The sequence below is a fragment of the Triturus cristatus genome, chromosome 9 (genome assembly GCF_964204655.1).
Source record: "Triturus cristatus chromosome 9, aTriCri1.1, whole genome shotgun sequence".
NCBI lineage: Eukaryota > Metazoa > Chordata > Amphibia > Caudata > Salamandridae > Triturus > Triturus cristatus.
This window is the reverse complement of record NC_140592.1, coordinates 992,200,035-992,221,603: the sequence shown is the minus strand read 5'-3', so window position 1 is coordinate 992,221,603 and position 21,569 is coordinate 992,200,035. Positions and strand designations below refer to the sequence as shown.

At 45.6% G+C, this 21,569-nt stretch overlaps 1 protein-coding gene across 8 annotated transcripts in view; it reads right to left on the bottom strand.

The window, feature by feature from the left end:
* SEL1L (SEL1L adaptor subunit of SYVN1 ubiquitin ligase) overlaps positions 1-21,569 on the bottom strand; it is a 379,824-nt gene that overhangs the window by 179,108 nt on the left and 179,147 nt on the right. For all 8 annotated transcript variants that reach the window (XM_085626599.1, XM_085626598.1, XM_085626600.1 and 5 more), the window contains exon 15: positions 558-645. In XM_085626599.1, coding sequence (XP_085482725.1) covers positions 558-645 — 88 coding nt within the window. The remainder of the gene's footprint in view (positions 1-557; positions 646-21,569) is intronic.

Sequence of the window (21,569 nt, the reverse complement as noted above, 5' to 3'; positions counted from 1 at the left end):
GCATTATTCCACATCTAGATAATCCACAAGCTAACCATCGCTGCTAGGAGGGTACTGCTATGAAATCTGTGCTAAGAACGGAAAATGCACTAAGCTCTGTGTTTCTTACTGAAAGGCTAATTGAGACTTTGATGCATGCTGCAGTGATTAAACATCATGTGCTGTCCTACTGTCAGTGCAGTATTTTTTCATATGGAACTGCATAACTAGGAACATTACTTTTTTAAAACCAAAAGTAGTCAAAAGAAAATGAGAAAGGGTTTACACCAGAATTGCTGCCTTAGGGGCTTTATTCTTTTTTTTTTTTTTACAACTTTATTTGTTCTTATATATTAATTTTAAAAGATAAAAAACAGAAACAAATGCTGCATTACTCAGAAAGGTTTGCTCTTCCTTTTAAAAGGGTTTTGGTATCCAATGGATGAATGGGATCACTTGGTATTCAAGGAATTAATGAAGATCTCATCACAGAGAAATGGCTGTTCCATGAAACATTAATGATGAACAGTGGACAACCATATAGGTGCTGACAATACTGATATAGATATCATACTTACTATAGTACATGGATCCTAACTGGAGTTGGCCATCTACCCAGCCTTGTTCTGCAGCCTTTTGGAAAAACTTCAGTGCCTGGTCATAATTCTGAATAAAAAAGAAAATTACCTTTATTATTTAAAAAAAAGAGCAGTCATATACACCATCTTTTTTTGTAATCTTCAGGATCATTCAGATGAAGCACTGTATCCTTTTTGTTTAACTAGGCAAATGCACTCGTACATGACTCGGGCACAGGTTGCCTGCATGAAGGTGTTTGTGGAGGAAATGGTTTAGATCGTATGGGCTGTATTGCCATGGAGTGGCACAAAAATAAAAGAAAAGGACTGTAAACCTGTAAGAGAGGAATTGCATCTGGCAAGAGTGTAACGGTTCTAAAGAACCAATCCCCTATGTCTTGTGAGAACCACATTAAGGACCCACGCAGGAACAGGTGGTGTCCTCAAAGGAATAACCTTTTTAAGGCCTTCCATAAATTCTTTAACTACTGGGATCTTAAAGAAAGATCTAGGTTATGTTTTTTGCATATGAGCAGCTCTCGCTGCTAAATGGAACCTAATAGATGTGTTTGCTAAACCGGTTTTCTGTTATGCAACAGATAGCAGATAATGTCTTGACCCCACGCCTTCAGAGTTTGTGTACGCCTACTAATGAAGTAACAAACAAATGTTTTTCATTTTGCAGCACAGCATACAACTAAGTCTCTAGAGTCATAAAATGCACAGAAAAAGTAAGCAAAGATCAGCGCTATATTCTTGCTGCTACTACCGCCCCATAGTCAGCCTTAATTTGGAATATAAATTATTTTTCCAAATTCTTCCTAAAAAATAAGGCTGTCAGTTAACTTGCTTTATTTCATGAATCCTATATGCAACTTTGTGAAATGAGTTTGAGCCAATCTATACTGTTATATATGGTAGTCATTCTCTGTAGTTCAGGATCTATACCAATATTAGATTGCTTATCTATCCGACTGAATTTGTTTTCCATCTCCTGAACCTTTCTCTGACCTTTCATTTTCCTGGATACTAACACATTGGCTTGGACTCTTAAGACCGTTTAATGAGCTTCCAATAAGCGAGCACAGTTGCAATATTTTCCTCATAAAAATGTTACTTCCTTTCAGTAAAGATCTTTCTAGTGCATAGTCTTTCTACCTGCAGACTCCTCACCGATCCGGCCAGCCTCCCCGATCTGAAAGATGGGGATAGGCTACTGGTATAAAGGTTTAAAGTTAGTTTGTTGCACGCTTGATCCATGCTTGATCTGTTGGTACCGTCTTCTCTGGATCCAAGGGCTTGGAAATAAATGGATGAGAAACTGAGGTCAATAAACCGAGTTGGCCCTGCATGGCTCCAGCAACATCACACCTGCAGTGCTTGTAGCACCAAAATGCAGTTAGGGTCAACTCTCATTGGAGGAGAGCTATGGCAGGTTTCCAAATCTACTCTTGCACCACAGGATATTGAACTGGTGAGGATTCTTCAAGCCGAAGTATTGTTCATAGAACACTGGTCAATTGCCTCTGCTAAATGGGCCACTACCTTGTGATCCTTAAGCTCCCGTTCCAGTAGACTCAATCCTTCTTCTCTCAACTCATCCCTGGAACAAACAGGCCTTTTCACTAGGGCTACAATCCGATATACCCATCACCAAATAGTCAACCTCTCTAAAGTGTTAAACCATCATTCCAAGGACAAAAAAGATAATCCAGTCTTTTACACGGCATTGACTGAAAATCTGAGCAGTATGAATATTGTGCATCTCCCTCTAAATGCTACCTTCCATTTTTTGATTCATCTGTTTATTGAAATTTTTTGATATGGGCATAATACTATATGGGGCATAAGAAAATCACGAGGGTGTTAACAAAGTATTGAGCAATTAAATAAGGCAGGCTTGGGATCACAGTACCTTTGATCAAAATGTCTAGATTCAGTTAGTGGATAGAGCACTGCACAACTAATCATATATTGTAATTACAAATAAAGAGAGAGAGGAGGAGGAGGAGGGGGAACCAGTACCCCCAGTGCGGGCAGTTAGTGCATTGATGTAATAACCATGACATGTTATGGCAATGACATCAAACAAGTGTATTACTAATAAACCGTGAGCAACCAGTTAGCTCAGAGGAAATAGAAATGATTATAGAGGGGGGGGGGGGGGGGGGAGAGCGAGTAAAAGGGGTAACGTTAGGGGGGTTTGCATGCTTTACCCAACAGTCCCAAATCGCCCTTGGTGAGTCTCCATCTTCAGAGTTAATATCAGGCGGCAGTTAGGTTGCGAACAAAGGGGAACCGGCATGACTTACCCCAATTAACGTGAAGCACAGACAGGTGTGCGACTCGAGTAAGGAGGCCAGGTATTTAGTTTGGGATGCTGCATGTATCTCCAACATATAGTAACAGATCATCTGTGTATAATGATATAGCGTGAAATACATCACTCATTGGTATACCCCAGGACTCCACTGAAGAACCCATGGCAAGAGCCAATGACTCTATTGCTAAGGAGAAGAGCAGGGGGGAAAGGGGGCAACCCGGTCTTGTGCCCCTGTAAATTTTATCAGTGAAGAGGAGTCCTCTCACAACCCTAGAGGTTGGTCTGTTGTAAAGAAGTTTCACCATGTGGTGATAATGGGGTCCAATGCCATAGTGTGGGAGGACCTCAAAAAGGTAGGCCACTCAAGAGTATCAAACACCTTCTCCAAATAAAGGACTGGGCATCCAGAGTATGGCCCGGTATAGGTGGCAAATCGCACGAGTTGGAAGTGGCAGAGTAAACCCATGGAGGTAGTGCCTGCCGAGACAAACCCGTTCTGATCTGCATGTTTCAGAGGGTACTAGTGGTGCCAGTCTCTATGGTAATACCTAAGCCAATATCGAATAGTCCACGTTTAGCAGTGCCAGCAGATGATAAAAGCCCAGACTCATTGGGTCTGTGTCGGGCTTCAGTAAGGAGATAGGCGTGGCCTCACAAAGAGAATAGAGGAAGTGGAAGGACAGGAGAACCTCATTGTAGATCTTCTGAAGGTGCGGAGCTAGAAAGTCCGCATAAGCTTTATAGAATTCGGATCGAAAACCATCCGGGCCCAGCACCTTTCCGGTGGAAAGAGTCCAAATCATATCCTTAATCTCTGCATGTGTGATGGGAGCTGAGGTCCAAACACTGGATTGGGGTAATTTTGGGAAAGGGTAGCTCATATAGGAAGGAGTTGATATCTGCTGTTGTGGCATTTAATGTCCACTCATATGGGGAACCATTTCCTTATGAATTTCGCGCTGCACCTTCAGGAGATTGCAGTGCGGTTATTGGTTGCATTGGTTGCTCCTGTCGGATCGGCCAAGCAAGAAGGAATCTTGAATGGTTCGCAGTGGTGTGTACCCTAGCTGAATGTGCCTTATAATGTAGATATCTTAAGGGCTCCAGCAGATCTGTGCGGGTTTTCTTCGCTTCTGCGAGATCAGACGTTCACAGGGGTTCTGTAACAGAGCGAGTTTCAAGTGCCAGTAGGTCTCGCTCTATCTTGGGTAGTCAGTCTTCAACCTGTCTCCACATGCCACAGCCCAGGCCCAGACAGCAGCTTCTAAGAGTTACCTTCAGTGCGTCCCATTCTGTCAGGGCTGAGGTAGCTGTACCCACATTGGACTCAAAGTACTTAACAATAGCAGTATTTAGGAACGCACGAAAAGGAGGGTCCTCTAGCATAGCCAGTTGTAGGCGTCAAGAGGGGATCAAGGAGGCCCAGTGACCCATGCGATACGTATATGCTGAGGATTGTGGTCGGAGTGAGTAAGGCCCAAATAGTCAGTATGGGCAATGGAGGGCAGTGGATTGGGCGTGCATAATAACCGATCAATTCTAACATGTAGGTAATGTGGGTGGGAATAGAAAGAAAACACTTGTGTAGTGGGATTACGGGACCTCCATAAATCTTCTAAATGCCATTGGTACAGCCAGTCTTTCAGTGTCGAGGCATTAGTAGAGGCTGCTGTACGTTGTAGAGGAGGAAAGGAGTGGTCCAGGCTGGTGCTCAAGACACTATTAAAATCACCTCCTATCAAGTATGGGAGGCCACACCACCTTAAGAGTATCTGGGAAATATACTGTCGAAAGGAGCTCTGATCAGTATAAGGTGCATAAACATTACCTAATGAATATGTACCTATCCTCGGCACCTGTCGCAAGCTTATCTGACAAAAAACAATCCCTGGGCAAACCCAGATTAATACTCCTCTGGCATAAGAGGAGTAGTTTGTGGCAAAAACCTGCCCTCTCCACTTGTGTTGCAATTTGATCGCTTCAGAAAGCATTACATGTGACTCCTGTAATACAGCGATGTGGGCAGCACAGCGCTTGAGATATGAATAAACTGTATAGTGTCGAAATGAGGTGTGAATACCAAGAAAATTGCAGGTGATAATATTTTGATGTGTCATATTATAGGTAGGTGAAAGAGAGTATAACATTGAAGTCTGAGAGTGTACACACGACTACATGGAAGAGTGGGGTTGGGAGCCCCGAGAGGCGAGAGCAGCAGAACCAATACAACAGTAAACTTTAACCTGATGCCAACATGGCGTATCCTCAATACCAAAATGGCGGACCTTAGGGAAGGCTGCTCAAACTGAGAAACAAACTATGTCAAAAAGAGAGTGAACCGTAAAAGATGTGGATTTAGAGGCATGAGGCTTCACAGGACCTTCAGAGTATTTTCCCCTAAGAGTACAGGGATAAGGTAGGATCCCCAGGAGCATCCCAAGTCCAACTGCAACCCCTGTCTAGACACACTGCCACAGAGGGGGACGGGGAGCGACCTGCCCGCCATCAACATGTCTGGTCCATCACAACTCAGATAGGCCACATCTGTGTGCAGCAGATCATGATAGGCAGGAAAGCAAAATAACTAATCAGCAAAAAGTATTATACAGACCAAAGCAGGATTAGTTCAAATAATGTCATCGGAAATCTGCATGGTGACTTCCAGCAGGATCGTCAAGTTAATATCCAATGGGCACGCTGCTGAGGACACCGCGTCTCCAGACGAACAGGTAGGCACATTGCTTCCTGGTCAGAAACAGTTATAGCATCACTGATCCGTGTAGCCTCCTGGACAGCCAGTCTGAGCTCTGTTATGATCTGTTCCAGAATCATCCGTGCCACCGGGCCAGGGAGATGGCATTTACTATGCCGGCAACGTGATCAATGTGGGCTTCTCGCGAACCCTGCCCCTCATCCTCCCCGGCTTGCTTAGGGACAAGAAAAAAGTCCAGAGGCCTCCAGCCAGTTCCAGGCATCTTGCGGCGTGTCAAAGAATCTTGTCTTGTCAGCAGATACCACATGCAGCTGTGCAGGAAAAAGTAAGGAGTATTTCATATCCAGTGTTCCGAGTTGTTGTTTCACTGCTAGGAAGGAACTGCATTGGCTTTGCATTCCTATGGTGTATTCCAGAAAGAACAACGCGTGCATTATCCAGCCAGATGTCATGCAGTTTCCTGGTTTCATGCAGTATGGAGTCTTAGTTACGATAGTGTAATACTTTAAAGATGAATTTTCAGGGGCTGTTGCCTGGGGCGGGTTTCTGTGAGGAAAATCGGTGTGCCCTTTCAACAGTGAAGAAAGATGACAGGGAGGATTCGGGCAGCAGTTCTCCAAGCCATCGTTCAGTGAATGTGATCATATCAGGACCCTCCGCACCCTCAGAAAGGGTAATTAGGCAGATATTATGGTGTCTCAAACGATTCTCTGCATCCTCCACTTCAGACTTCAGGGGCTGGATCCTAGGACCATATTCTTGCACTTGTTCCAATAACTTAGTGACATGTAGTATCTCCGAGAGAGTTTGCTCTGTGGGTATTACTCGGTCTACCAATTTCCTGTGATCAGCATGAAGTAGTGTGAAATCTGCAACCACATTGTCAATTTTAGATTCCAGAGAAACCCAGGAGTGTTCTACAGCCGCAAACACAACATCAAATCTGTCTCCAGGGGGTGAAGGCTGGCTCAGGGGATCCGACCGATCAGCTCCCACAATCCACAAGGGACGTGAGGAAGTCCTGGAGGTAGTGTTCTGAGTACAGCCCATTCCAGCAACCCCTGGTAGCAGGTAAACCACTGGCAAACAATCAGGATATGACAAGGATTTGCCCGAGGGTTTAACAGTCAAAAGGACTAGTATCGTGTCAAAGGCAGCCCAAGCGGTGGACACAAGCAACAGTCATGCGACTCACAGATACCTTCTTACACAGCTGGAGGAGGAACTAGCTTCAGGTTGTAGGCATCAGGGAGGAAGGGATCGCCATCCAGAAATCATGGGTCCACCCACAAATGTCCACCTGTGGAGTGTTGCACAACGCAGCACATGCAGCCCAGAGCAGAGGTGACTGCCACTGAATAGAGGTCACAGCATCCAGTGGCGCAAAAACAGCAAGGGTAAATGGAGGCATGGTATCTCTGCTGCGCTGCCAATGGAAGAACCAGGAGGTCTCAAAAAAAGCCAACCAAAGAGACTACGTTGCAGCAGCTAGTAGCGGGCAAAGTGGTTTAGGGTAGGAAGAACCAGTAAACATGTTGGTCAATAAGGGAGACCGTAATGTTCCAGATAAGAAGAACAAGTGCTTTAATGGGCACTGATGGGCATAGGCTGGCAAATAAAAGTGGGCCGATCCCAAGCAACACAAGCCCCTTAGTTCTGAGGGGGAGCTAAGGTAGATTCTCAGCGAGGAACAGGGATCCGTCTTACCGTCTCTGAGTCCGAGTGGTAGGCCTCTCCCCGGGCCTCAGATCAAGGCAGGAATTCACCTGGAGCCAGCAGCTCACTCAGTACCTCCCCAGTGTAGCTCCATGCAGGCAGGGGACAATTATGCACAATGAGCTGGGGCGTGCCCAGGGTCCAACAGCACATACTGTGTCAGCGGAGGGCCAATAGTCGGGTGCCTTCCTTAATGAAGGTTCCACAGGCCGCCACACCGCACGCAGCAGGCTAAAGCCAGTGGTGCCACCTCCAGTGCACTCTGGGCACACCTCTCAGTCTGCGTTGCCCCGAGCCACCACGTTGTCTCCGGTGACCACTCTCGGACCCTCACCAATCCCGTGAGCAGTCAGCAAGTTTGCAGGCCGACCGCAACCTCCAGCCCTTCCGTCACCTCACACAGGCCGTGCCAGGTCACACAGATCCACAGCAGCCGCCCACGGGACACCGCACCGACAGGAACATGGAGGAGGGCACTCGGGCAGACCAGCAAGGTCCTTTTAATAGGTGGATGGCCGCCATGGGGTTATTAAGATATCGGATAATGGGGAAGGGTGGCGGAGCAGCATTAAAAAGCATCCGTCATCTTGGCCCTGTAAGCCACACCCCACAAATGCCACCTTCCATAAGGCTATGTAAACCACAGCCTCATTGAACTCCTTCAATGTTTTCTCTCCTGGGAGCAAATATAGTGACACATATATTCTTCTGCTTCATCATCACCAAGTTACAAGCGCTTACCAGAATCAGGTCTCCAGGTGCAGCCACCAGCCGCTCCCCTACCCTTGTCAAGCATCACTTTTGAAGGCAAGGCCATAAACACATTGCCACTATTAGAAATTGCTCCCCATGACACAGCTCCATCATCCCTACATAGCATCCTTGGAGGTCTACTCATGTATTAGTACAAATGGTATTGATCTGCTCGCCTCTGCCTGGGATCCAGATGGAAAAATCTGGATGAATGACCAGTTTTATGAGCCCCTACATATAAAATCACAATTGTTGCCCACCAGGTGGTTTATGATAATAGAATCACAGGTCGTCTATGATGATTTACCACTTAGCACTACGCTCCTAGGTTACCAAATCCACTGCCATTCAACGTAATCAATTAGAGTATGCCCCTTCAGCTTCGATATGAACAGTCTTCAACAATTTAAAATCACCTAATCAACATCTCATGTGTTGCAATCAAAGAACATTTAGCAACACCCACATTCCCCAACCCACCCCCCCATTCATCATCGTACTGCAGGTTGCAAACTATCTACCACCCCAAAAGCATGATGAGCCACTAGCCTCCATTAACAATAATAAAACAGATATGCAATCAGAATTTGTAACAACAACTGAAATTATGTCTTACAAATAAACAGAACATTCACAATTAAAGATTTGAAAGTCTTTCTGGGTTACATAATATACCATGCATAACAAGTGATGATAGGAAAGCTTGGCAATCGCTCGGGGTAGCATTCCAACCCAACGTGGGGAGCTTGCTCAATGTGTCATTTAGATCAAGCTATAACTCACTGATGAGGCTAACAAGGCCATCACCGGTCTGGGATTGCTTGTGTTTCCTTCCGGAGGGAGCCTCTCCTGACAATTCAGGATGGACGATTCCCATGATGAGCAAGGTCAGTACTAAGGGTGAAACATGATGGATTGAAATGCTAATCGGAGTGATTCCTTCAAAGTGTAAGACTTTTTGCAAGTATTCCTCTCATCGCTTTTTTGTTTGATTGGTTACATATTATACCTCTATAGCCAGTGAGACTTGTATCCAAACCACTATGTGGTCTTCTTACGCCTTTAATCAGCTTGTGGACACATGCCGGAATCAAATTTGGTCTAAGTTTCAACTCTGGGACAACACAGAGATCAAGCCTTATTTTGGCCTGCAACTGGATCCTCTATAAATAATCTGGACCCCCTGGCTTTCTCTAAATTCCGTGTCTATCGCCACTGTTCGCCTGCTGCACGTAGCTGAGCACACTGCACCAGTTTAGGCATCAGTCTCTAGCATGCCTCACTTACAGTTGGCTACTGCTACACACAGTGCCCTATTTCAAAGTTCTTAGAAAAAGGCTTCCTCTGCGCTTGTACACCATCCTTCAAACTAGTCTGTGCCTTTTTCAGGCTGAGGAAGTGTCGTATTTTCTCTCTTGCCACCCTAAGCTTACACATTTCGCATTTAAGGTTAATTTCACTCAGAAGGCTCAACTCCATCAATACACCACCTCACCTTTGCTTCTAGATCTTGTCATCAGCCTCATCCTTGCTCATCTTGTAATTGCATAGATGGTTCTGATCTCAAATTTCTTTCAGGTTCTTCTACTTAAGCTGCCTGTTATTGTGGATCAGCACATTACATGCTAAATATATTTTTTGGGGCTTTCTCCAAAATTAGGATATCACATTGTTGAACAATTTAAAGATCCCACTGGATTTGCCCCCTACTGGCCCTAAACAGCTGGCAGACAGAATACCAAAGAGTCTTGAAAGTGGCAGCACCAGGGGACGAGAGGAACTGCTGTTTGTGACTTCTTCCCTTTATCATTACGAGTACCCTTGGAATACAAAAAGCTTGATTTGGCTGCTGGAAGGGCATGTGGGCTGACTGTCTCTATAAGCAATTGCCTTTGAGTTTCCCTGAAAGGTCCTACACTACTGACATTGGTAAGTGGAGTAAAGTAACTCCAGGAACAAGCCCTTGCTTTGCTGCCCGCGAAGGTTGCTAGCATAAAAGCGGTCTTTTCAGCAAACAAGACATGCCCATGTACAAGGCTTAAGCCCTCCCCATAAAACCGGGTGGCACGTACCCATAGCATCTTGAGGGTAAAAAGAATCTGTGATGTCTAGTAAGATATATTTTGCCTTATCCTGGCAGTTTTTCCACTGTCAGGTCAAAGGAATTTCACAAGTCATTACACAATGAGGTTACAACCTCAGTCACCCAACAGGCCACAAGTGTAGTGATGCAAGATACTAAGAAAATTCAAGGATATAACACCCCCCCCCCCCCAGGCTACTAAATGGACACACTTTTTCTTAAAATATCTAACCTTTGAGTCCCTGCACAGTGGGGCAGTTAATAAGAGTTCAGAATGACTTTGCTCTTGCGAGCCTTAACTATAAGGCTCTCAAAAGTAGGAAGCTGTGCTCAGAAAGTTGGCTCACCTGGTGTAAGTTTGTGTAGGAAACTGGGATTTTTGTAGCAGTATACCCCCACCCCCTTTGCTAGGTATGTGATAAAATGAAAACATGACATGACATGTCACATATACCTGTGTGAAAAAATTGAATTATTGTGCACTCTATTGATTCTTTTTATTCTTAATAAACTGGGTTAGATATTTTCATTCCGTTTTTTGCGTGTCTCACTGGTGTGTGTGCAGTCTGGCATACGTCTAAGATCTGTTAGACTTAGTCAAAGAATCACTAATTTCCTGGACCCAGACCCAGAGAGCATAGCATTTAGTATTTATCATTCCTAGTAAACAAAATCCAATCAAGCTTATTTATGCATACATCAGCATATTTCTTTACTCGTATTCTTGATTTACATTAAATCTTTTCTAGTCCTGAGACCACTTCTGTATCTTAAAAGCAATAATTTCATTCACATTTCTTTGCGACAGTAAAAGCAAGAATAGGACAATACTTTTTTCCTTATAAAATGCTCGTTACAAAGAGCAAACTGCCCAATGCATTTTGGGATACACTCCCTTCTTCTGGGGCTGTTCTGTATAACTGCAAAATAAAAAATGCAGAATTTGCCTTCAACTTAGCAACAAACACTGTATGTGTAATAAACCAAGCAGATATTTTCAAACTCAAACTTTGCCATGAATGTATTGGTGTATGATGGAGCCCCAGCAAATCCGGACGTTCCTCTGAGCTGAAGGTAACATTTTTCATTTCATTTAAAATAACTGTGGTGTAGGCAAAAATGTAAGAGTTCTAACAGGAACGCCTTTATCTATGGTTGCTTCAATAGTGCCTATTCTACTGCCTTTAGACACTCTTGATGGGGAATGGAAGTACACAGTGATGTGACATCGATTGTACATAATATTTCTTCTGAAATAACAGATTAACATAATTTTCTTACAGTTTATTTTCAGTTTTGTAAACCTGGTTATGTTGACAGCACTGAATCAGTAAGTCAGTCGGATTTTTATTGTCTGGTGTTTGGGATTTTTGTTTACGGTTTGTGTATGGCACAATGGAACCTACTTGGGGTTTATTTGGATTTAGCACAATCTTACGTAATTGTTCACATTTTTATTCTCTTGTCTATCAGCACATGGTGGTAGACACGGTTGATTGTTCCGTTTTCATTCCACATAATCTTTCTTTCTACCTCATCACCTTCAAACATATCTACACAACCCAGAGTATCACTATGGTTCTCATGTGTAACTGATCACGGATCATGGCTTTATGCATGGTTTATACTCTGAAAAGGGGAGTGTGTCCCAAAATGCATTGGGTAGTTTGCTCTTTGTAATGAGCATTATATAAGAGTATAAGAAAAAAAGTGTTACATTTTTGCTGTTACTGTCACAAAGAACTTTGAATGAAATCATTGCTTATGAGTTACAGAAGTGTTCTCTGTATTAGGAGAGATTCAATGTAAATCAAGAATACGGGTAAAGAAATATGCTGATGAATGCATAAATAAGCTGATTGGATTTTGTTTACTAGGAAGGATAAATTCCAAATGCTGTGCTCTCTGGGTCCAGGAAATTAGTGATTCCTGGCCTAACTCTAACACATACCTGTGCGCCAGGTACCCAAACACTGCATGTAATAGTTCTAAGACACCCCTACAGCAGGCATGACAGCACTAAGGCAGGGTACTGAATATTACATGTGAGGGTATACCTGCATGAGCAGTCCTAATACTGCCGGGACATGTGACCAGGGAAGCCATTTTAAAACGTGCTGGACACTGGTGAAAACGAGTTTTTCAGCTACATGATAGCTTCACTAAAAATAGGGATGTTTGGTATCAAACCACTCGTATTGGTGAACCCACACTGATGCCAGTAGTGGATTTACCAAAACATGAACCCAAAGGGCACCTTAGAGGTGCCCCTTGAAAACCTACCAGCCTCTGGAGCACTTGCTGACTGGTTTCTGCCAGCCTGCCAACCGAAATGCTGTTCTGACCTCCTTGTGAGAGAGTAGTTTGCTCTCAGGGGACCCAGAACAAAAGCCTGTCAGGAAAGAGGGTGTAACACTCCCTCTAACAGGATGGCCACACTACCCCCTAATAGAGAACTTTGGGATTGCATAGCAAGCCCCTGTCCACTCATAAGGGAATTCCAGGACTCTTTAAAAACAGTATATACACTTATTGATAAATCACATAAAGAACCAGCTTCCTACAGTCCTCTAGTCCAAGGCCCATGGGTGACGGGTGCAGGGGAGTCCTTAGGCGTCGGGTTTTTCATTACCGGAGCAGTTGCAGTTGAGTGGCCTGCGTGCAGAGGCTGCAGGCGACTTCAGGGAGTCCAGGAGGGGTGAAACCATGACAGACTCGAGCTATGGAGGGCTGGGGAACCTTGTTGACACCGTTGTGCCACTTCAACTTGGGCCGAAGGCGACAGGTGCAGTGAGAACTTCGGTTTTTAGCAATTCCAGAGGCTGCAGAGTCTTCTTGTTTCGAGTTTCTTCAGAACAGGTCTGCTCTTTGAGGGAGGTCTGGAATCTTTTTTAAAGGCAAGCAGTACCCCAGGTATCTGGAGTAAACAACTGCAATACGAGTCGGCTTAGGAGCAGTTTGCGCGAGGGATGCAGACAGGCTGACAGGGTTAGTAATAGGACAGCTGCTTCTTCTCTACTCTCTGCTATTGTGGCTCTTCGGTGTCCTCCCTCTTATATAACCCTGTCCAAGAATTCTTAAGTATGGCTACTTCTGAAACACTGTGTCCACCTAACAGTAGCCCACATTAGGGGTGGTACTAGACTGGGGATGGCACACCTGACTATTTAAATTTCCCACCTGTTTAGGTGCCAAGGGGTCTCTGGGCAAGAGGGTGACTTCAACTACTTTGAGGGGAGACAGAATTGTGTTGCAAAGGCAGCAGCTTCTTTGAAGCTCGCTGGCCCAAGTAGGCTAATCAGCAGGTCATCCTGTGTGAGGGGGTGTTTCATGCTCTTTCTAGACAGGCTCCTGTTCTGGGTCTCCTGGGAGCAAAGGCTCTCACCTTAGGATGTCAGAACAGCATTTTGGGTCGCAGGCTGGCAGAGAGCAATAAGCAAGCACACCAGAGGCTGGTAGGGTATCAGGGGCACCTATAATGTACTATTTGGATGAATGTATTGGTAAATCCAACGTGGCATCTGTGTGGGTTTACCAGTACCAGATGTTTGATAGCAAACATCTCTATTTTCAGTGAAGCCATCATGTAGCTGGGGAACTTGTTTTCACCAGTGTCCAGCATACGTCTTAAAATGACTTCCCTGTCCACTTGCACTGGCAGTAACAGGACTGACCATTGCAGGGGCATATCTAGGGGCTGTCAGGCCTTCAGTAGTGGTGACTTACAAATATGAGATGCAGTGGTAGGAGACATGGCATGAAGGGATGTGTGACATGTCAGGTTTTCAAATCTGTCTGCCCCAAGACACGCAGCCTGCAATTGCAGTCTTGCATGCTCTTAGTGAGAGGTCCTTTAGGGTGGCACAATTCGTGCTGCAGCCCCTAGGTGGCCTCTTTATCACCTCCGGCACTAGGTATACCAAGGTACCATTCACGACAGACTTACGAAGGGTGACAAAGATTTTGCCAATCATGGAAACAATTGTACAGTTTTGGGAAAGAGCTCTGGCGACCTGGTTAGCAGGAACCTAGTGCACTTTCAGTCGAAATTACATATTTTTCCAGGCAAAAAGGTGGGGGTGACCATCTCAAAAACTAGCACTTTCCTACACCTCAACAGTCCCTTGTTTGCTCACACAGGCTAAATAAGTCTTTATCAACAAAGTTGACAATATTTTGGGCCTGTAGGTCTTTATAAATTAGAGAGTGATGAAAAACTGCAAAATCTCCAAGTTTCAAATCTTCCCTTTTATGCGATTGCCACGCAGTTTCATGTTACATAAAGAGCAGACTTGATGCTGAGCACTATCCTACATATTCCCCACCCCTCATACGAAAAAGGATGAAACTAACCTTTCCCAAGAGAGTCCTCACCTTGTAAGTGGAAGAACTTGGAAAGGCCACCAGCATTGGCATGGTCAGTCCCAGGTCTGTGTTCCACCGTAAAGTCCATAACCTGTACAGATATAGTTCTCCTCAACACTGTGGTTTTAACCATTCATTTGCGTTAGCCATCTGAGAGGCCTGTGGTCAGTTTGAACAAGGAAGTGAGAGCCAAACAAGTATGGCCTCCGCTTCTTCAAGGACCAAACCACAGCAAAGGCTTCCCTCTCAATGGCACGCGTGCTGCTCTCTGCGGAGTAACCTCTTGCGAATGAAAGCAACAGGTTGGTCAAGGCCAGCATCATTGGTTTGGGATTGGACCCCTCGTATCCCATGTTCAAAGCAACCGGTCTGCACTATGAACTGGTTGGTGTAATCTGGAGCTTTTAGAATGTGTGCTGAGCACATTGCTTCCTTCAGAGTGTCAAAGGCCTTTTGACATCTCACTGTCCAGTTCACTTTCTTTGGCATCTTCTTGGGGGATCAATTCTGTGAGAGGTGCCACAAAGGAAACCTATTCCTTCACAAACCTCCTGTAATACCCAGTTAAGCCAAGGAATGCCCCGACTTGAGTCTGGGTGGTTGTAGCTATCCAGTCCAAATTGTCTGGATCTTGGGTTGTACGGTTGAACTAGGCCTCCACCTACAAGGTGGCCGAAGTATACAACGGAGTCTATTTTGGCACGTGATTACCTTGATAGTGAGACCTTCTCAGAGCCTCAAGGACCATGCCAAGGTGGACCCGGTGATCCTCTCAGGGGGAGCTAAAGACAGTAATATCGTCAAGATAAGCTGCACAGAAAGATTCCAACCCAGCAAGGACTTTATTCACCAACCTTTGGAAGGTAGCAGGTGCATTCTTTAGTCTCAAATTACTCTCCTATTTTCACTATACTAATTCACCACTAATCCTTCGTGGGTTCTAAAGTAGCGTGCTACTCGCCGAAAAAAGCGCTTCATCAACCCATCAAGGGTAGCAAGCGCTACATAAATGCAAACTTTTTCCCTTTCTATCCCTCCATTATTCTCTCAATCCTAATAACTGGCTAACATATTCACCACTCACATTACTTTCAAATTTTCACTATACTAATTCACCACTAATCCTTTATGGGTTCCGGAGTAGCACGCTACTCGCTGAAAAAGTGCTTGGACGCCTCATTGGGGGTAGTAAGCGCTATATAAAAAAAATTATAATACAATAACAGAAAACTGATAATGCCTATATGGGGGTCGAGAATGCCGATTTTGCTTTTGCTCTAGGGGTCAGACCTATCTGCCAGCCCTGATGTCAGATCAAAAGATATTTAGCTAGCTGCCCCTAAAATGTCAATTAGTTCATTAGCCCAAGGAATTTGATATGCATTAGTCATAGTTACAGCACTGAGGACCCTATAATCCACACAAAACCTCAACTCTTTCTTTCCACCCTATGTGTGAGGTTTTGGGGACTAAGACAACTGGGCTAGCCCAGAAGATCTAAGAGGGTTCAATTACTCAATTCCAACATCATGCTTACTGCAACTTTGATACTCTCTTTGACATGATCAGACTACCGGTAAATTTTGTTTTTGACAGGTAATCTATCCCCAGAGTTCACATCATGTGTACATCAGTTGGTCTGATCAGGGGGTCAAAGAGAAGAGCTTAACATACTGATGCTGGAGTTGCCTGCAATCAGCCTGCTGTTGGGCAGAGAGGGTGTCTGAAAAGACCACTCCTTCAACTAACCCATCTTTAGGGTTGTTGGAGAGAAGGTCAGGGAAAGGGTCACTCTCTGCTTCCTGATCCTTTTCTGTGACAAGGAGCATGGTCACCTCAGCCCTGTCATGATAGGGATTAAGGCGGTTAGCATGGATGACCCTCTTGGGTCCACTCCATTTGTCGTGGAGGGATCTAGGAGCCAGAGGCTCCAAAACCCACACCTTCTGCCCTGGTTGGAATTCCAAAAAAGCAGCTGTTGGACTTGGCCCTTTTGGCAGGTTGATCCCTAAACTTTTTTGGTTTTAGGCCTCTGGGCACTTTAGCACTGTGGTCCAGTGTAAAGTGCGTGTGCTCTCTGGGTACATTTGGTAAGGTTGGCCTGCCCTCCCATATGAATGCATTGGGGATTCCCTGATCAGTGGGTCAGTGGTAATTGCTGGAATGAGAGGAGCAGCGTGGCCTAGTTTAGTATGTATGAAATTGTAAGAATGAATGCTGCGCGATGGTGTGCGTAGATTTATTATGACTATAGGAGAAATGCTACTTTTAGAAGTTGGCATTTCTGTGTGCTATGTGTCTGCCTGCCTGCTGTGAATTGCAGGTCTGGCTTGTGAGTGACAGGAGCTGAGAGGTGTTTGTGGCTCCAGGAGGGGCAGGGTGAGTCAGCACTAGGCTGAATGTGACATCTGCGTTGGGAGTAGTGGAAGGAGTAATCCCCTGACTCTGAATTGGACTGTGCCCAGCCTATACAATGCTGGCTCCACCCCCTGTGGTGTGTCTGATCACCTAGCCCTCACCCGACAAAGGGGAAGAGGAGCTTGGAAACCAAAGTGCTCCAAATCCCCCCTGAACCAGTTGCATCTAGTTCCCCAAACCCTACTCTGCAGAACAAAGGAGAATGGAGTATAAGTATAGGGGCTGTGACACCATAAATTGGTTTGGTTCTGTGCTGGTGTTGTTCCTGAACCTGCTGGGACGTGCTGCTGCTGGGGCCCAGGAGGAACCGCCATGCAAGCTTGTCGCCTTGGGCCAAGCATTGCCCCTTCATCTCTAAGGACTTCTTTTATTTCCCTGCGCCCTGTGAGAGCTATATTCCCGTTTCCAGGGGGGGAACCCTGGTGCCTAGCAGCGCTGAGCTGCATCCTCCACCGAGGGAATCCCGACATAGGGATTCCCCCACATTGCCGCTTTATGGGAATGTTGAAATAGCGGGTGCCCACCCCGCTTATGATTTTAATGCGGGTGCTAACCCCGCGTTCTGAGTTATTGGCGGGTGCCCAACCCGCTTATGAGTTTATTTTTGATGCGGGTGCCCACCCCGCGTTGTGGGCCTTAGCGGGAGCCCACCCAGTGTTCTACTTTCGTGAATCACCGCTGCGGCCCGGCGCGACCAGGAAGACAGGCACGTCTGCCTGACTGTGGGTGGGGCCTCGTGGGTGTCCCTTCCGCCTTCCCCCGCCCAGGAGAAGGCAACCCGGAAGACAGGAAATGCATGGCAGGGCTTCCATGAGCTGAGGGAAGCCCCGCGTATGCCGAGAGAAGAGCCAGCGAGGGAATGAGACTCTTCCCCCCCCCCCCCCCCCTCCAGCAGAGAGCCCGGTGAGTAAGGGATAGCTGGGGGAAGCAGAATCGAGGCACAGGCTCGGTGCCTATTTCTCGAGCGGACCCGCAGGAGAGCGGTCCGCTCCTATGTCACCCACATTGCTTCCAGGACCCCGAGGGGGTCCAGAGGGGCCCGTGCCCCTTCTAGTTCTAGTGTCTGGGTGGTCCCGCAAGAGAGCGGGCCACCCCAACGATGGGGGCATGTTTGTTGTTAGACCCCCGTGGGGATTCCGAGGGCCAGTGGTGCCCGGGCCTTCCTCCGTTTAGAGTCTTTTTAAAGCTGGCCCGCCTGGCAGAGGGCAGCTGCAACGATGGGGGCAGTTTTATTAAGAGAGCCCCCGTGGGGGCTGGAAAGGCACAGTGGTGCCAAGCCCTTTTCCTTATTCCCAGCTGCGCCGCACCAGAGCGGCCAGCGGCAACGTTTTGCGCAGATTTCTGAGTCCCAGGCCTACAATTCATGACAGCTGCACGGCAATTAGCGACAGCTGCAACGTTTAGGCCATCGTTTCCTGGGGGCATTTAGTGTTATACCCTCCTCTGCCCCAGCGCATTGCGCACCTGGGTTGCCCTGACATTCTGGACAAAGGGCATTTGAGCCCCCGGTGAAAGGCCAGTTGGCCTGGGGTCAGTTACTAAGGTGAATTATGCACCTGGTCAGTGCACTGTGGTGCACAGCTGATTTGTGCGGAATGTGTTATGCCTAATGTGATGTTGCATAATGTGTTTATGCTGATGCCTAATGTCATGCTATGATATTTTAGGATGGTGCCTATGGCGTAATGTGTTTATGCTTATGAGGTGGGCCTATTGGGTTTATGCCTAATTTGATAATGCTGAGGTCATTATTGTACCAGTGGTTACTGGTTGCGTTATTTGCTATTTGTGTAATCCTGGTGGTTCTGACAGTGGCCCAATTGGCACTGTCATGTGTATATAATCCCCTGTGAATATTGCCTAGCGCCAGTTGGCACAGTGTAAATGTGTGATTATGTTTCTAATGTGTTTTTGATAATGCAAAGGCTATTTTTGATATAACCTTGTGTGGAGTTTCTTTTGTAGTGTGCCTAATGTGTTGCTGCTGTGTGTGTTGCGCAAACGCTTTACATATTGCCTCTGGGGTAAGCCTGACTGCTCGTGCCAAGCTATTAAGGGGGTGAGCAAGGGTTATCTTCAGCGTGTAACTCCCTTGCCCTGACTAGAATGGTGGTTTCTGCCTGGCTTAGGCGCAAGCGCTAGCCAACCAGCAATCCCATTTCTAACAGCAGCCTTTTTGTTGTACCAAAGCTTCAGAACCTCTTGGCTGGCCTCATGGTTTTTAGTTGCTTTTTTCATGTACTTAGCCATTCTGGTGCGAAGGCCAAGCACATAATCCATAAATTCCTGTTTAGGCTCTTTGAGAGGCCTCTCCTAGCCTTCCTTCACAAGACACAATGCCCTATACAGGATTGTAGTGAAAGAGGCGCTCTTGTGGTTTGGCACCCTATGATGACCTTCGACTACCACCATTTTAATTGATTTTAGTGTGTTATTTTATCCTAGCCTTAATGTAGGACGGTCCTGCATATGCCTGCTTCTCTTCTGTTTTGTAATCTTGCTGTCTTTTAGTGGGAGCTGTCACGGAGTAGAACAGTACTATTGGCTTTGACACGGCCTCATGTCATCTTGTTTTCTGACTTTGCCTTGCTTCTGCGTGCACAGTAATGCTTGCAAGTTGTTTGGGTTATGAGAATTATAAGTGCTTACTATTGGCTTTGACATGGCCTCATGTCATCCTTTTTTTCCCTGGCTTTCCCTTAATGTAGATTGTTCTGCGTGCACAGCAGTGCTTGAAAGAGGTTTTGGTTATTCACATTCAAGGTCTTCCTGTTTTTCTGAGCGATTGCTTTTGTTCAATATACTCTGCAAGGCCTTGCGGGAGCTTCGTCAAGATAGAGATTGGAAGATGTGAGAATGTACAACTCTGTCTCAGCTTCAGAATACGGGAGCTTTGCCAGCCCCCGTCTTGGCCTTGATGCAGACAGGTACAGCCAGCTTGTTTTTTTCTAATGAGAAGGGGGCGAGGTTTTCTAGAAGCTTCGCCTCACGTTGAGTAATGATATTTATGCTGGGAACCTTCGAGGGCCAGATGGAAGTTCACCACAGAATAGACGTATTGCTGTGGAGGTGACGGAACTGGAGTCCTGATTGAACTCCTTCCTGGGGTGTTGAAGGGCTTCCCCAGCTTGGTTGGCAAGGATGATGCAAATTCAATCGGTGAGGTGTTCCTAACCATTATATATATATATATATATATATATATATATATATATATATATATATATATAGTTTTTATATACTGCATTTTATTTCAATTGTTCATTTAATTGTTCACTTGATATTTGGGAGTCTGCATTTACAGATATATTAGGCCTACCTTTCTAAAATATTGCATTAATAAACTTGTGTGTGTTATTTTAAATGCACTAGAGGCATTCTTTTTGTTGGGACAGCTAAGGTCTCCACTTTGGTGTCCAAGAGCCTTACAATCATGACATCAAGCCTTTTTAGGAACCCAGTTCGTACCCTGGTACCTTCCCTTAGACTGTGTAGAGTTTCGGTGCCCACCCAACTGAACAGGTTTTTGGGGGACTTTAGAAGACTCTTGGTTTTTATCTTTTGCTTGCTCACCATCTTTCCCTTGGGGGGCCTCTTGGCCTCTTTCTGTTGGTCAACCACCAGCAGTGATACTTTTGGTCACCCTTGTTTTGACCCAGTGGTCTGCCTTCTTCACCAACTCTCGAGGAGAAAGTGGACCTAGTCTACCAGGTACTTGTGTAACTTCTCTTGATAACAATCACTTAACAGATGCTCTTTCATCAATAAATTGTAACGCACATCATAATCATGCACCTTGTTATCTTTCAACCAGCCATTTAGTGTTTTTACTGAAACGTCTAAAACAATTTACCCAGGACGTACTCTGGGATTTTCGAGTCTCCTTTAACCTGATCCTGTATTCCTCAGCGGTGAGGGCGAAGCCCTCAATCAGGGTATCCTTCATGAGGTCATAGGACTCGGTATCTGTCTCATTCAGTGTCAGGAGCCTATCCATACAGTTCCCTGAGAACAGATCCTAAAGAAGAGAGCTCCAATACTTTTTGTTCAGTTGGCTCAGTTTACAGGCCCTCTAAAATACTGAAAACCATTTATTTTGTGATGTCATCACCCTCTGATTATTTTGGGACAATCCATTTGGGGATTTTAGGGTCAAAACCATCTTCCCTTTCTATACATTCTGCTACCACCAGAGATGACTCCTGGCCTTTCCTTTTCTATGGCCAGGAGTTTAGCCTCTAATGCTATCCTCTTGGACAGTTTCTGAAGATCTGCATCTTTAGTATCTATTTCTTCTGAGACACTACTAGAAGTGCGCTCAGTGGTATTGTCTTCAGTTTGATTGCTGCTGGAAATATAATATACTTCAGCATCTACCTTCCTTTCTCCTCAGCCACGGACCTGGCAGTATCTGTAAGCAACTTTAGCAGATGTTCTTTTGTGGGTCGAGGCCCCAAGGGGGTTCCATGCTTTGCAATGTGTCTTACGTTTGTACAACTTAAGGTTCTTGTAAGGCATAAGGTTGAGCTCCTAGGAAGAACCTGCTGAATCAGTCATGGCTTTAATTTAGTTGGAACTTTTTTAGAAAGGTGACGAAAAAGCTAAGTGCTCTCTAAAAGGCCCAATCTACTCAAAAGACTT